We start from the raw sequence: 18,195 nt of genomic DNA on the forward strand, positions 1-18,195 counted from the left end.
CTGTGCTAAGTGTACGGTCATGTACGCTTATATTATTTTAGAATTGCACTTGGTCATAAAATGTTATCTTTCTTCGAATCTCTTCATTGATTAATTCAATCTCGTATGCGCAAGTGAGACGGCCGTTGACGTTCCAACTACCTTCTAGACCACCTTCCGACGAATAAGAAAACAAAGTATTTGCGGAAAATCCACCAAATGGACTTATTCAAATAATACGCAAAACTGCTGCAATTGGTGACAGAAAGACCAAAGAAATTCTGGTTTCATTCACGAGATTATACTCATAGAGTTAATGTATGTTCTGGATTGCATTTGCAACGACACGCTGCATTGCAACATTAAATTTAGTGTAAAATAAATTAAAGGTATTTCAGAACTTGTCATCGTGTTGCATTAATCATTGACATCATTATTAAGCTCATGCATCAATGCGGGAAATACCCTTCGGTCCATGATGTTGTTGGTGATACCGATGACAGAGTGACGAGGTATCGTTGATGGTTCTGGTGCACTGTTGCCCCACGCAAACTGATCCCAAGAACATTTCCAACTTATCCAAGAGTTGATCATATGCTGTCACGTAATCATCGATACCTTTACCAACGTATATTTCGTTGGGTTGCTGTTAAATCAACTTATAGTATCCTGGGTCGAACTTTCATAATTTGTGACTTCATTGTTAAATTCCTCCCACTGATCACCCTTAGCCTCAGACTTTTATAAATTCTCCAGGCATACGATGTATTCCAAAGATCGGGTCTTTGCTGGAACGTGTTTTATATTGTTCCATTATATAACTATTGCATTCGTTGGGAATGTATGCCGCAAATTTTACAACGTCCCCCTCGATCATTTTGCGGTTAACCTTGTTAAATATATCAGACTGTGGTGAACGGGGATAGCGCTTGGATATCGCGGTTGCCTCAGCCACCTGTTCTTGCACCAAAGGAATAACAGTAACCGCAGGACCTGGATTCAGTAACCATTCAGGGATCGGTCTGTCGTATCAACAGGTAATGGTTTTGAGTAATATTTGATCAGCGGTGCAAATTAAACCCACTGAAAGGTCTTTTTGTTGAGCCTGTCCCGAGGCAAATATATCTTTGTAATTGTGAAGACGTTTATCTTCTGGTTTTGACATTGTATACATTTATCGTGGTAGCTTGATTGATTTGTCTAAACTCGTACTATAGTTTTCATTGTTAGTCAGTTGTGAGGAAACTATACGGTTTTGAGGTGGCCTCCGCAAACTTATTACGAAAGTAGTACCACGTGTGGTCGCCAGTCCATCAAGAATCAAGACCAATGAATGTTTGCAGGACTATGCGCGTCTCGGCAACAAAATAGCATCAACATTTTACTGTTCACACGAATCAATTTCGGCACGTATGTGTATCGCTGAGTCAGCAAAATCATGTCTGTGTATTAATGTCGACCTCGTAAAAATATTCTAGTGGGATGTATCTGATTTTCAGACATCACATCGTTGTACGCCTCAAAATTATATTTATTTAAATCCAAATCGTCAATGGAATGTGTTTCGTCAATTGTGGAAAAGAAATCAACGTGGTGGCGTTTCCAGTCAACGATGCTTTGCTTCAGTTTGACTCTTTGTCACTCAGTGCTCCATTAAAGTCTTTGAGATCAACATAATAAAGTTTATCAACAAGCACGTACATGCCAGCCAATGTGAAATCATATTCAACAACAGTTTACTTTGATTTTCCTGATGCAATATAATAATGCAATCAATGTACAGCACAATTGTCTTCATACTGTGTGCAATGTGGCAAGAAATCTCATCAAATTCAGCTCAGGTTCGAACCCGTAGTGGACTAACTGGAATCTCTGGAACTTCTGTTCCAAGTGGAGAAATGAAGTTCATGTTTGTCAAAACCTCTGAATCTGCCGGAAAACGTCGAACACGTGCTATATTTACAACAATACCGCGGAATAAATATACTGTTAAAAATACATTGATGGATATGATTACTGTCTGCCGAGAACAGCGACTTTATTTACGACTTGATTATAACAACAAATCAAACATTGCTGAGATACCGTAAATCCTTTTGATGCAACATATTACCGACATGACCTTGATTATATAACATTACACTTTATGATAATACGTCAACGTGCTGGATTTATTTTACAATTAATCCTACACATGGAGAAATTATTTCTGATGGATAATCAAATGAGGTATGAAAGACGATTTTTTATGGCTTAAAATAAATTATATCGATAGTAACAAACATGGATACAAAGCTTTATACCGTCCTCGTGGGTACTGGAAGGGCCAAGCATAGAAAGGTAGCGAGATCTGTAATGACCACTCATTGCAATTCGGTAGTATGGTTGGTACATTTACATACCAATGCCAAACAATGTCACGTATGTGCTTTAATATCCAAATATAAAATAGTTCATCAGGCTGATCTATTAAGTCTACGGAATGATCGTGTACGCGATCGACATGGTCGAATGCTAGCATAAAAATATGCTTCAGCCATTTTCAAGCAGATAAAAGGAAGCTGAGTTTATTTGCTTTCAGCAGACTTTGCAGATTTTGCAAGTGTCGCTGATGCACCTGAGTTCATTTATGAACGTAACCCATTAGAGTGTTGGGTGGAATACTCCTGTGTGTGAGTTTGTGATGAAAATATTATATTACATTATGACCAAGCTGTTGTGGAACTATTTAATAGCACACTTGCTGAGCGATTATTAATTATCCACAGGAATTATTAATCAAGATTCGGCTACTGCACGAATGGGTAACACAACTTCTATTAAACGGATTAAAAATAGCTAATGTGATTCGATATAAAGACTGTAACGGTTACTAAGAAAACAATTTCACAACTAGAAACAACTACAAAACTATTTTTTGGGTATCTTTATGCACTTGGCTATTCAGGAGGTGGACAACGTAGACCTTTTGAACTGGTATGGTTCGCCTGTGTATTTGCTATCTCGGAATTGGTTGACACTCTAAAACTTCCAATACGTTATCATTTTGCATATCACCGGGTGGACAAACTTTCATGCTGAGTATTTGTGCGAGAGGAACTTCAAATCGTCCGTACGAATACGGAACCGCCACCAGAGCATATTTTAATCTCCTTGGATCCAATAACAATATATTAAACATATATATATTTCTCAAAGTGTGTGGGTGGGTAGCGAAACATTTATGAATTTTTGACAATCAATCAGGTTCATATGGAAAGGTTGGAAAATTGCAAATACATTTATTTTATCTTTTTCACAATATTATATTTGCATGGTAACCATAACGTGAACAGAAAGTACTTGCGTCATAAATAAAAATAGCACTACTTCATACATGTAAAGTACATTATCTAAAGAAATTTCGAGAGGAGACCGTGAAAAGCCTTTATTCAATCTATTCATTTTGCAATGAATATCACATTAGTTCCATTGAACCTCGTGATTAATGTTACTTGAGGCATGCATAAACTTTTGTTGCGTATTTTATATTTGTATTCTATCCTGAAAACAAATATATGAAAATAATAAGTCAGACAGATAGTGAAGATACTTTCTTTATTTGCTCCGATTACATGTTTCCAGATATATATTTGATTCTAATAAGGAATATACAAAAGGTATGGCTCCTTTGCAATACATAGTTTCTTGTCATTCGTATAAATCATTTGAGCACCCATATCTCTAAACAACTGCCCCTTGGTTTTACATGACTACATAAGGAGGTGTTCAACGAGGCTCATTTGCATTATAATCTTTTGATTAGCTGTCCCATTGTTTTAAATACGTTTATAATTTAGTAGACTTTATTATGAGCAAGGATAATATGTAGGTACATATGTGTATGTGTGTGTGTCTGTGTGTGTGTGTCTGCGTGTATGTGTGGTGTGAAGGATGAACAGGTAATCATCTAATGAATTAAAAACTCTGCATAATATTTAAATCACAGTAATTGATGTTATAAATCAGGTAGGTTATGAGCATACTTTTTAATCAATAGATGCCTAAGATAAAAAATTCATCTTTATACTGAGATATGTTTGCCACGCTCTATGATATCGACCGTGCAGATTGCTGTAGTATTTGTTGAAGCTCTTGAAATCAAAGTCACCGTCTCCCACAATGGGGTTCATGACTAATGAAATATATGATTAAAATATTAACGTGTGTTTTGCACTCACATCCCTCTTTAAGTTATGTGTTTCCTATATGTTTTCTTAGTTTTTTTTTTTATTATTTTTGTTCTGTTTTAAACGCTCGTTTCCAATAGCACTAAAAGATAGTCCATTACTTTTTCAAAGAAAATTCCAGTTTAGCTTTAATAATTGCATACATGTGACTTTTTTGTTCTTGTCTATTTAATTTTTTCTTTTTTTCTTTTTGGTATTGTCTATTGGTTTACTTTGGTTTTTAAAGCAAAGTTTAAGGTTTGATCTATCTTCTATTTTATGATATGCCTTACCAAACAATAACAATTATGTCTAAATTGTATTACAGTCACAGTATAGAAGAGCTTTATACATAATATCAGCAAGAATGAATCCTTATCATATGCAAACAAATATACGGTCCTATTTACACTCTTCCACAACATTCTCTTGGTTCTATCTTGAGTAATAACATTTCTGTTGACATGGGTGTAAGAGTGTTCATACGCAGACTTATTATATCTTAGTTATTTAGTTTCGCTTGTAACATTTCAACGATTCACAATGGCATGAACGTAAATTACTGCATCATACTGGAAGACAGTTCTATTTTCTTTTATTACTTAGCCTGTTTGCTCAACGCATCTTTTGAATTACTTTTCAATATTCTTTAATTCAAGCACAATGTTAATACTGTACACTAAAATAATTATAGACGTGGTAAACACCTGGGCCCTAAAAATATATTACGATTAAAATTTCAATAATGTCTCATAAGGTATAACATACACTGTCACTCAATATGATGATAACATTTTTTCCTATTTGTAAAGACACACTTTACCTATACCCACTATATTCACCAAACCAAACTCTTACAATAGTAATTTTGATGACATTTTGAACAGCTGCTTCTATTGCAAAGAGTTAAAGAAGAGTCGATTCCTTCCAAGCTTGACGTCATTTAGTTATAAAAATGTATGTATTATCTTTTGGAATGTTTTCAAGTCCGAAGTCAGACGAGTTGCGCATACGCATATCTGCTGAACGTTTCAAATAAAGAAAGCTTTCAATAAGATCTTGCAATTCCGCTACGAATTGCTGCATCATTTGTATCCATCCACTATCCGTGTGTAAAGTTATGCGTATTGCAAACTATAGATACGATATTCAGGGTTATTGCTCTTTCCTTACAGATGTAGTTCATACCTGTTCATCTCTAGTAATGCAATACTTGTTACGTATGTTAAAGGAGTGACAGCATCTTAGTCATTGAATACTCTTGCTATTTCAATTATCATATCCTAGAATATGTGAACCAAACATACCTTATGGGAGTCAGGGTGACAACCAACCAAATTTTATGATACGTGTCACTGGCAGAGGAAGTTACGTTCAAAAGAAAATATTTCATGGAAAATTACGCGTCTTTATTACATAAAAACAGATTTAAAAAAAGAAAGGTACAACACATGCTGAAATCACGGATTAAGATGGTAATTAAAATTTCAAAAAACTGATGGAAATATCACAGAGAAGTAGCATCGCAAAGATGTTTATCACCCAAAGAATACTCAGATAAGCGTAGAGTTCTGCTAATAATTTTTCAGAAAACTTTGGGTTTTCGAAGCGAGGTTTCCAGTCACAATGACAGCATCCCTTTTCCCAGCAACCTAAGTATTCACAAATAGTGATAGGTCTGCAAGATTTATTGAACGTTTTGGAACATACGATGAAGTAACAACAGAGACACAAACATGAATATCCACATTCTTCGGGGCAAACATCATTACAAGTACAGCAATCGTCACAATTGCATTTACAGCGACAGTCGCAGCACTTACATGAATTATTGTTCTCACAGCAATGTTGTTCCTCCTGTTTGCATGTTCCCTTTCGAAACATGGAAGAGAATACTGCAGCGACATAGGTACCTATAAGTTTAAACCATCTTTTATCTGCGCTGGTGCACTTACATTTGAAAATCACACCTAAAAGCATCAAAAGAAGTTGTGGAATGTCCTTGATCGCTGTTTTGATGATAACTTCGTTGAAACCATGGACGAACTGGAAACCATGTTCTTCTTCGGTTACATCATATATCGTTTCTCCGATGACATTGACGATTTGTGCTATGGTGTACAGAGTACTGAAACACATAATGGCGATATAAGTCCCAAAAATAGGTTGCAAGTTTGGGCAACTCAACTTTACATTCTTTTTGTCAAATTCAATGTAGTCACCTGCTTTCATCTCAGAAAGCTGAATCCATGCTATTACGATATCAACCACCATGAAAATGACGGAAACTGTTCTTTTTAGAATTAAAAGCCCTTTACTCAGCGGTTGCTTTGCTTTATCCGAAGACATAATCGATTCACCTCTGGTTGTATTTTCCCTCAATTTGCCTGATGGATTTGAATTCTCTGTGTATGCATCTGGTTGACTAGTAATCGGATCTGCCATATTTGGCTGGCTGTTTTGACATTGTGGTTCACTGGTTTGCCCATCGAACACGGAAACTTTGTTTTCCTGAGGCCTATACCCATGGATCGGACCCATTTCAAGTTCCTGCGAATGATGTAACATGTCTAAGTTTTGAATTCTGTAAGACATCTTTTACGAAGCGTACGTAACTTCTCGAACCTATGTACGATCAGACGCAAATGACTAAAATACAGTTGCTCGAGAAGCTTGACACGACAAACAATGTTATCAAGGATTGATACACAGATAACATTTTTTAGGATAAGCCAAGTACTATGACCGCATTATTTAAATTAAGGAACGCTTCAATTATCATGGCAATAATATAATCTTATAATCCAATTATGAAAGCGCAGTATGACAGAAACATTATTGACTGAGTACGATTCTTACCATACTATTGATTATTACATTCTCCATGGCCACCAGTATAATCGTCGCAATCATTTCCTCGTCTTCTTCCAACTCCTCCACCTACTATTATTAGTTTGCTTCTCAACAGTTACGAACGTCAATGAAGGAAAATAAGGACGAGTTTGTGATCTCTAAGCTCGTCCAGAGTTACTCTGAGGACCGATATTTAACATTGTGTACATAGTTATCGCAAAGTCTAATTATTTACAAATGGAAATATTGTAAAGAATATTTTGACCCTCGAACGTCTAATATGGCAGGACTAACTGCTATCTTGAAAATATTTGTATAGTTTCTCCTCTTATCGACGTGTGGCGTATTAATAGTCGCAAATCAAAAGTGTGAACATCCGATTTTGGTGTCAAAGGTGGCGAACTTGAAAGTCTTGTTATCGCTACTTTTCTTGAATAGACATCAGTATGAATATTCGGCGCCACGTTTTATTTTAAGTTGGCAATATTATATTCCATATGGTCGACATGTCATCTCTCTTATTCGTAGCGTTTCTATCTACTTTTCTTGCACATATGGTAAAATCGACACCAGGTGTCCACTAAAATACCACTTACGAGTCTTGAATAAATATTTGGCTACTCTGAAGTTCATCATCATAGCCATCTTGGGAAAACATCTGGTACTTAGCCAAGGCCGCCACAATAATCACCATTCAAATCGTGATATTGCCTATCATCGTCACTCACCAAGCAATTTCCTCTGCAAAATATGTAGTTATACCTATATTCAAATCCAGGCTCCTAAATACTCTTAGGGTAACATTCCTGAATGATTGTGTATTGATACTGTTTTCTCACTTAAACACTATCCCACTGGTAATTATTTATTGTAACTGAATTTAAATGGTGATAAGGTCGCAATAAATTCCAGCAAAGATTGGGAGAAAAATCATTATCGATGAATGTGGATTAATAACAATATTATTAAATGAAATACTATATTGAAAGGTTACCACTGAAAGACATTTACATATATAGAATATGGGACAATGTACATATGTTGAACATAGGACAAAACACTGCACCATAATTTGGACACTTTAGGTATGGGTGCAACCCCTATATGCTCCTCCCTAGCACATCAGCCAAATGATCTGTTCAGAATATCAGAATTAGTAGTCTAGCTCATTATTAACATCACGAACAATAATTTTGAAGCACCCTTGATATATCTTTATACAGCGATCAATACAAGTTTATAGCGGTTATCCTCCAACGGAAAATGTTGCCTAGCTGAACATGCTTAAAAATAAAATGCATATGCAGCAATCTTGAATTAGATGTATGAATGTGGACATGTTCATGTTTTACTGTCGAATGTCATGTTATTAATACATTTGTATTCTATTATATGTATTTCTTTATCATGGGTGGATTTGTTGATATAGAACTGGAGGTTGCTCCAGTCTGGACTGCACTTGTTATTTCGTTCGTAAAATAAGACTTCTTGTTCTAAATCTCCACAAATATGTCACTCGATGAATTCCATTAGGCTGCATAATTCAGAACTAAAAACGAAGTGACTGCAGAATAAAGAAGCCTGCCTTTCAAGAATTAAATGGATACTCATAGTATCAGTAAATTGGACAGTGGCATTTTAGAAGTGCAGAATTTGTAAAATATTGCAAACACTGGTGTAACCTTTCATTATAGAGAAAACATGAACTGTAATTCACATATGTTCATAGTTAGCCAATCCCAATCCTTTCTCTAATTATAGGAACAGAGCGAAAACTAGATATTCTAATCATGCCATCTGCAAACTACCTTTCTGAGCTGTCTTTGTGCGAGAGTAGCCCCGTCAATAGATGTGGACCCTGATGGTCAAGTGGACTAAAGAAACTCGCCTTTACACATGACTCACAACTGACCTCTATCCGCGTAGGTGCAAGTCTAGGATGGACTAAGATGGATATGTAAGAAAGTTTTCCAATAGCTTGCTGTTACTCAGTCATTATACAGAGTTTCTTCCTCCACCAAATATACTGGATAACAAATATGGCCTAATAGGTACTAAAATTTGTGTGTACTGTTGATCTATATTATGTGGTATATTTAATGATTACAGATTGTACAGGTCATTTAGTAGACAACATATTAAATACTAATTTTCGATATGCTTGTGGGCTTTTACTTCAAGATGTGGTTATTTCAGTAAGCACATTCCACACTTTCAAGATCGTGAGCTGTTCATTTATTGAGGTAAGCATGGCTTAAAGTAAGATATTACTGACTGAAAATTGGATGTTCTTAGCGTACAAATCAGTCATAAATTAGTACTATAGTTGTTAATCGTTTGACAGGATTTATTTATTTATTTATTTATTTATTTATTTATTTATTTATATGTTCATTGGAATTAGGGCAGCCCCAGTGATCGAAGTGGTTAAAGTGTCCGCCTCGGATGAGGGTGTCGCTGATTCCAACACCGGCCGAGTCACATCCAAGACTTATAAAAAGGGTACTAACAGATGCCTCACTTGGAGCTCAGCATTAAGAAGTTAGTGTTAGGAGTTGTCTGCCTGGTGTCAAGAGATTGTGACTCATTGGTACATGATGCTACATATCTGCTGCATAATGATCCAGTGCTAGACATCTCTATAAAGTGCCATACTGTCAACACGTAGTGACACGACGAAAATTGTCAAAATTACGTTAAAATCTATATCACGCACACAAACTTCATAGGAATTAAAATTGTTATAGACATTTTGGATTGCATCTCTTAAATATATCACGATCATTTCCATGTGAGCACAATAGAGCGAACTTCATTAAGAGCACCAATAAAACTCATTTGGTTTAATCGATACATCTGGACTTATGACAGAACTTTAAGATTATTTAGGATTTCATACACTATGTCGTAAGTTATATTTTATCTTCCACACTGTATGCTTTATCATGGCTTGGACCTTGAGCCTCATATCATATTTTGATAATCACATAACACCGACAAATAAAGATATAATCACACGCAACGTTAGATTAAATCTATCCATATATAATTGCTCATACGTCCACCGTTGTTATACTCACAATTTTTCATATAGTGTAAAAATCGTCTGATACGCGCATCATACAAACAAATCGATAATCTAAGGTTATTGTTGAAAACTGGTGACGTTTGCTGTACATAAAAGTATTGTGAATTCAAATATTTTACTTTTGTTTGCTACTATTCTGATTCAGAAATGCGTATATGGTATTACTGTGCATATCCGTTTATCACAGTATTCATTACACACTGCTTGTATCTAGCTATTTGGATTTTCAAATATTACAGGTAATCCCTACCTACCGCAAAGTGTAGTGTCCCGCCAATGATACTTACCGAGTGCATTTATATTGCATTTATAAGAATTATAGCGCCTTCCTTTTTTGTGCAAGTCCTAACAATGTATTTGCATAAATATTTGTGTCTTCTTGTATATACACTGTGCAGGATCCAATGCAGTTTTAATTTAAGTTGTATTTCCCTTTGCCATAGGTTGTATTTTTAATTCACAATTAACATTTCGATTCTGTTCTGCCCGTGCACGTGACCAGATAAACCTTCGGCTTGTAAATTCAGTAGTTGTTTTCAAGTGGACGATCGTTTTCATCAAGTCGCGAGTTTAGTACATGTACTTGTTCAGTGCCAAGTAGAGTTTTACATGTGCCAGTGCATGTTTGACTTAATGCCTCTTAGCTTGTAAGGGAGGCACCCTCCTTATTTTCCATTTTTGACAACCCTTTAATCAAGCTGCCTTTCATACTTTCTCAGCGCCATGTAACGTAGGTTACTTATTGGAAATCTCTGTCATCTTTCAGTAGATTTGCCAAGTGTTCAGTTGCAACCTGTAATAGATTCAAAGACAGCTCAAGCTCAGTCTTTACAGTAGTACCCGCATAACAGTGAAACCTAGCAAAGCGAGTCAAACCATATATGTGATTAGGGATTTCAGAACTTTATCAGACAATGAGGATGAATCGTTCGGCTTTGTACCAGGTGATATTATGTGGTGATATGTGTAAGATAGTGTGAACATAAGAACTTTGTGTATTTGTAAAATGTATGTGATTAACATATTACGTGATATCGTTAATCTGATCATTCTCAGCTATTTCTAAACCGGCAAGTGATTTTTAATTGAATTTGTGATGCAATGCAGTTTTGTTTTAAGTTGTAATTTCAATTCCCATAAGTTGGATATTTAATTCACAAGTGATATTTCCGATGCTTACTACCCGTACACATGATCAGATAAACCCTTGGCTTGTTAATGCAGCACTTATTTTCAAATTGAGTTAGGCGTATGAATGCCGCCATGTCAATGTTTTATTATCCAATATCATGTTACTAATGCATATGTACGCTATTAAATTCATTCCTTTATCAGGGTAGTAGTAAATGGGGATACCCTAGTGACAATGGGAATTAGCATTACAAACACCCCTGGGACAATCTGGCGACAAGGGAAAATTAACATGGAGAAAAATCGTGGGACAATCTGGCGACAAGGGGAAATTAACATGGAGAAAAATCGTGGGACTGTTGAACTACAAGGGAAATGAACATGGAGAAAAATCGTGGGACTGTTGAGCGACAAGGGAAATGAACATAGAGAAAAATCGTGGGACTGTTGAGCGTCAAGGGGAATTGAACATGGGAATAGAGTGTGGGTCTGTCTAGGGACTAGGGGAATTTAACATATGGAAATTGAACATGGTGGGTCTGTATAGCGTCAAGGGGAATTGAACATGGTGGGATTGTCTAGGGACAATGATGGTAGAGGGTCAAACACAACAGAGACAGAAACATACATACACTAATACAAGCGTGAGATTTATATATAAAGCATTACCAAGACCTGAAATCTTGCTGGGGTGTTCAAAAATTTGCATAATTGTAATGATGCTATAAATAGCTATAATCAAGGAAATGCTCAACGACAAAATGGATGTGACTAAAAGTAACGTTAAAATGACGAAATTGTCCCAGAAGTTAAAGGAAAATAAACATATCCCCGAAAATTAAGTTACAATGGTTTAGACTAAAATGGATAAAATTAGTAACTACTTACAATATCAACTTCTGTGACGATCATGGATAAATACCTATGTATCTATAATCAGCTGAAATTCCTATGAAATCCCACTATCTATTTATAGCTCCAACTTGTGGGTTTTTCCTTTGGAAAATCCCACTATCTTTTTATAGCCTCAGCTTGAGTGACGTTCCTGTTTATGAATTCTAGTATATATGTATAGCTACAAAATGTGGAAATCCCCAAGTCGATATTTATAGTCTCAAAATTTCCAGCGTCAGTGACGTCACTGTACTGAACACTAGGGGATAAATTGCAACAGTGTTGCAAGTGGCTGACCTGAATACGCGCTACTGTAGGTAGGTAGGTAGAGTGTATCTGATAGGGATAAAGTGAGTTTTATAGGGACAAATAGAGACCAATACACACACACACCCACACAACATACACGCGCAGACTCACGCACACACACACACACACACACACAAACACACACACACAGAGGGAAGAGGAAAAAACAAACCCCAAAATATACTATCCACACTCGGGAGTAAGAAAAAAAACAACAACCAAATATACGATCTACACAACGTACGCGAACAAACACACACACACACACACACAACATACGCGCGCAGACTCACACACACACACACACACACACACACAGAGGGAAGAGGAAAAAACAAACCCCAAATATACTATCCACACTCGGGAGGAAAAAAAAAAAACAACCAAATATACGATCTACACAACGTACGCGAACACACACACACACACACACACACACACACACACACACACACACACACAGAGGGAGAGGAAAAAACAAACCCCAAATATACTATCCACACTCGGGAGGAAGAAAAAAAAAACAACCAAATATACGATCAACACAACGTACGCGAACACACGCACATACACAGACACACACACACACACACAGAGGGAAGAGGAAAAAACAAACCCCAAATATACTATCAACACAGAAGGGAGATAATACAAACCTCAAATAAACTATCCACACAAACGTACGCGAACGCATACAAACCCGAAATATACTATCAACACAGAAGGGAGATAATACAAACCCCAAATAAACTATCCACACAAACGTACGCGAACGCATACAAACCCCAAATATACTATCCACACAACGTCGCTAACGCATACAAACTCCAAATATGCTATCCACACTCGGGAGGAAGAAGAAAAAACAACCAAATATACGATCTACACAACGTAAGCGAACATACACACACACACACACACACACACACAGAGGGAAGAGGAAAAAACAAACCCCAAATATACTATCATCACAGAAGGGAGATAATACAAACCCCAAATAAACTATCCACACAAACGTACGCGAACGCATACAAACCCCAAATATACTATCCACACAACGTCGCTAACGCATACAAACCGCAAATATACTATCCACACTCGGGAGGAAGAAGAAGAAAAACAACCAAATATGCGATCTACACAACGTACGCGAACACACACACACACACACACACACGCACACCACAGAGGGAAGAAGAAGAAAACCATTATACACTATCCACACGCAGTGAAGAAATAACCCTTTATATATATACTATCAACAGAGAGTGACGAAAATAACCCATTATATTCCATCAACACAGAGTGAAGAAGAAAAAGTTTTTTGAAAGCACCTAAGCCCTCACCTGCAATGACCAACTCTGCCAAACACCAACACCCCACCCACCCCCACTCCCAACACTACAAAACCCATTTAACCCGTTATTTTATGGCATCAGTGTGTGATTTAGGAAACATCAAGACACAAAATGATGGACGAATAGACTGACTATTGTTTACGGACTTGCATGCCTAAAGAGCGTGCGTGAAGGAAAACATCCTTCCATTTCAATTCTAACTAAAACATGATCCAGAGGGATAGAGAGAGGTGAAAGAGCACAATTTCATAAAGTGTGAGTAAAAACAAAACACGCCATCCTTATTATACAATGTCAAGACCAAGAGACACTTACGTTTTCTTTCTGGTCTATTCTCTTTTAGAAGGTAGTATGAAATTTCACATCAGGGCCAACGCATCGGCTCACATTGTCAATTTTTCCATTTCCATGTTTTTACTGGCACAAGTTCTTCATCATCTTCAATTTCTTCTTCTTCTGAATCCCTCTTCTCTGTTTCGTCTTGTTTTTGTTTCTTCTCTTTTCTCGTAGGACACTCTGAATTCCAGTGTCCTTTCTCCTGACAACGATATTAGGTATCTTGACTTTTGTCTCTCTTTCTTAGACGAAGCAGGTATTCTGGAGACAAATACCCATTTACCTTTGCAGATATAGCAAACTTCATTAGCACTTACACACTTTCGTATGACTCTCATCAAATCAACGACCAAAAGAGTAAGTTTTGTTGCCACTTTCGCATGTGAATTATGCTTTCGTATGACTTTTAGCAAATATTTGACCAGCAGGTCGATCTGTGCTGACTCTTCCATCTTCTTGATCGTTTGAGAGCGGAATGAATACTCTGACGCTAAGACATTCTCCTTATATACATGGACCTGCTGCGTATGAAACCTAGTCAAATGTAATTTTGCAATAAGATGGAACGATTTCATTGAGGAAGTAAAAAGCAATGATGTACCGTATCGCCTCACACAAAACCTGAAGTTTTAGTTCAAATCCGTGTCAGCGATTTCGAAGACGACATAACTGAGCTTTAATCAATGCTCTCCAATTATGCCACAAAACCACGAGTCCTGATTCACGCCAAAAGAAATTTCGTTCGGTCCGTAAAAAATAGTATCACATCTGAGAAACGCAAAAACGAACTTCCAGAAAACTGAGAACGACGGCTTACACCTACAACGTAAATGTGTGAGTTCAAGTAGTGCGTAAAACTTAGTCAAATTAGATTTTTATAGTCAAGACGAAACGATCTCTTTTCGAACAAGAAAGCAGACACCAAGCGACAATGGCGATCCGTGTCACACAACACTTTTCAAAATGTATATTATCAGAGGTTTGTTCTAGCGATCTGCACGGTTAAATTAAATGTTGATGTATTTTGCAATAAGACGGACACAATTTCCATGGGATCGCCCATGGTACGATTGTTCGTGCATTAGTTTAATTTTTAAAAATATTTTTTTATATAAATCGCCTATAGGATAGAGCCAGTAAAGCATGGCCATTCTCGTCACTGTCTGAATAGCTACTCAAGTCAATTCGAAGCGAACGCGGTAAGAAAATAAGTATAGCCAATGAAATGGCTTACAACGGGTGATGCATTGTTTTGTTCTAGGGCTGTGTGGCATAATAATCCCTATGTTCTTGCGTTGTTACCATTACAGTGCAGACAGACTGAAATGTGAACTTACAAGCCCTCTTTGTGTGTGTTGTACCATTTCCTCTTACCACATCAAAATACTGAGCGTCACAGTATTGGTTCGCGTTTTCAAGCTGAGCATTTTTTTTATATCTCACTTAAACATTTCGACATAAACACTCACATCGGTAGAGTCAGAACAGACGTGTTACAGTATTGAGGGGCATGTTATCTTTTCTTTTTCAAACTAATGAATTTGGGGTTTGTATAAAGTAAAGAACCGAAAGTACAGTGAAACTCAAGGATGATGACCCAATCTGTCTGTCTATTGATGCGTGTATTTACTTAAGAAGAAATATGACCTCTAAAACACAAAAAGCATGATTAGATTAAACACAACGATGTTTTCCTTCACGCCCGTGTAATTTAGAGTTTCAATCGTCTTTGAAGACAAACTTGGTCTCCTTTTGTAGGGCTTGAAATAATAAAAAAACTGAAAAATCTTAAGCACTTTGCTATAGATAATTTCATCAACAGACCAAACAACATAAATACCGTTACAACAATAGAAAGCCTTAAATCTTCTATCAAAAAGAAATGCATGAAAAAAATTAAAGATTAACGATAACTAACCAATGAAACCGAATTTAACAAAGGCAATGACATGTGAAGAAATGCCTCTCACTTTGGAAAGGTAGGCGAATGTACTCTGTCATGCACCGTCAACTTGAAAAAAAATTATAAACAGAGAGAAACCTGAATTCAAAATTCAGTTGTTTCTTTTTCTTCAAAATTATTTCGTTTCTTTTTTCTTTTTTTTTTTTGTGGAACAAATCTAAGCACTAATATAGAGTGGAAAAGGGAAAATGCACATACAAGCTTTGATATTTCTGAAAAAAGGAGGGGATATTCCTAACGTTCATAACCACCTATATATGCTTGGACTTGTCTGTGACTTATCCACAAAACAAGATATACATATTTCTGGTCAAGCTGCAAGTGTGTGCGTGTTTTTGAAAATGGTAAAAATTGGATATACAATTTTCTCGTGACACTTATAAAGTGAAGAGTCTGTGCAAGTGTCAAAAGCCAAAGTCATATAAGTTTTGTATTTTGTACGGCTTGTAAAGATTTCTACTTTAGCAAATGTGAAGTATCACAAGTTATTATCACAAACAGAAGTGGAACATAGGGGCTTGCAAGAAAGAAAATAACCCAGACAGTTGGTGTCATCAAGAGTGCTAGAGACAGTACCCGAACTTGCTTGCCTGCTTACTTGAATTAAAGTGATTTTCGCTCTAATGGAGCCTGTATCACTGGTTTAATAACGCACCGCGTGATTTTTAATTACTCCTGGGGAAGGAAAGAGAGCCTCATCCCCCAGGCTTTTATGTACTCACAGACTATTTTTAAATTTAGCCACTCAGGTGTAGGACTAACTAGTCCTTAACAACCTGACTGAAAGACTTTAAACATGAGTGGGAATTGTCTCACCACACACTCATTTTTCTGTCCGAGCGTGGTAAAGGAGGAAAAAGGTGCTCAGCAAGACAGCCATGGATGTTAAGTACTCACCAAAACGCTAGCCCGTACTTATTTCAAATCAAGTCCCGTTTTTGCTAATGGACAATAAAAGGTACCAATAATGTGTTAACCACCTGTGCAATTAGTTCAAATCTAACGAGTCTGTTAAATTTCCTACTTCCTAACATATCTGTCTAATATTAGTACTTAGTGTACATAAAAATAGCCATACTGATCTTATTTTAAATTATTATGTCTAAGCGACATATACCAGTTTGGTCACTGTTAGGTTTAAAAAGTTAAGTTTGTTGTGGTGTTCCAATGGGTCAAGTTTGTTTCGAGAATAGTTTAGTCAAGGAGGGATACCAAGCCAAATATGGTTCCCTATTTAATAAAATGCAATCTTTTGGAGCCCTAAAAAAAAGTCTGTTTTTTTCTGTTAGAAGGTAACACGTCTCTCTTTTGCTTTCACGTTCTTTCCCGCACTCCTAGTCTCATGATTCTTGATATCAGGAAATGCGTAGCCATGATGGGCGGTAATGTAAGCAGCGGTTTCTACCAGTTGACTGAGGGGGTATCCAGTGTAGGCTTGTCTGTAGAATTGGGGAAGAACTCTGACCCCTAATCCACATTGAGAAGGTCTTGGTTTAAAGGTGTCTAGAGATTTGTAGGCAACGTATTGTATGGCTGTAATAAACTGCCCTGCTATGTTGACGTCATACAATGCTTGATCTAGCCCCATTTCGGTGTACTTCTCAACGAGGGTCAGCGTCCCCCTCCTCCTCAACCGCCTCAATTTCCTCTTCTGGTTCTGATACTAATTCTTCAGTTGAGGTAGATAGTTTCAAATCCGCTGCTATGGTGTCTGTCGCTGTTATTGTTGTTGTGGTTGTTCTTTCAGCTGAGATTGCCTGTAGTATCGGAGTGAGAAAAGAACGTAGTGCCTCCGATAATTACATTTGAGTTTGCCATACCGTTTGTGTAACATAATTGGACCTTTGTTTTGCCACCACTCTTTCCGGGACGGGTTGTTTGTTAGGTATAGTCGGCTGTTGACTAGCTGTTATTTGTGTTCTCGAGGTGGGTGGAGTGCTAACTGGCTAGGTCTGCATTTCTTGCTCCCGCTGCTGTTGCGTATATTTCTTCCCTCCACACCGAGTTCTGGACCTAATTCTTTAAATTTCGTTGTACCCGAACTTACATTATCCATATTATCACCAACAAAAGAAA

General features: G+C 36.9%; 1 protein-coding gene across 1 annotated transcript; it reads right to left on the reverse strand.

Annotated features, from left to right (window-relative positions):
* Window positions 1-3,590: 3,590 nt before the first annotated feature.
* On the reverse strand, window positions 3,591-6,847 carry LOC149781922 (uncharacterized). The gene has a single exon (XM_089934803.1). It carries the CDS (start codon window positions 6,780-6,782, stop codon window positions 5,667-5,669), a length of 1,116 nt encoding a protein of 371 aa, XP_089790929.1. The 5' UTR covers window positions 6,783-6,847; the 3' UTR covers window positions 3,591-5,666.
* Between the last annotated feature and the right edge of the window lie 11,348 nt (window positions 6,848-18,195).

The sequence above is a fragment of the Sinohyriopsis cumingii genome, chromosome 15 (genome assembly GCF_028554795.1).
Source record: "Sinohyriopsis cumingii isolate HCF-2022 chromosome 15, ASM2855479v2, whole genome shotgun sequence".
NCBI classification, from domain to species: Eukaryota; Metazoa; Mollusca; class Bivalvia; order Unionida; family Unionidae; genus Sinohyriopsis; species Sinohyriopsis cumingii.

What these genes read in the sequence shown, in the direction of transcription:
- LOC149781922 (XM_089934803.1), bottom strand. Translation starts at nt 6,782, where the DNA reads ATGTCTTACAGAATTCAAAACTTAGACATGTTACATCATTCGCAGGAA.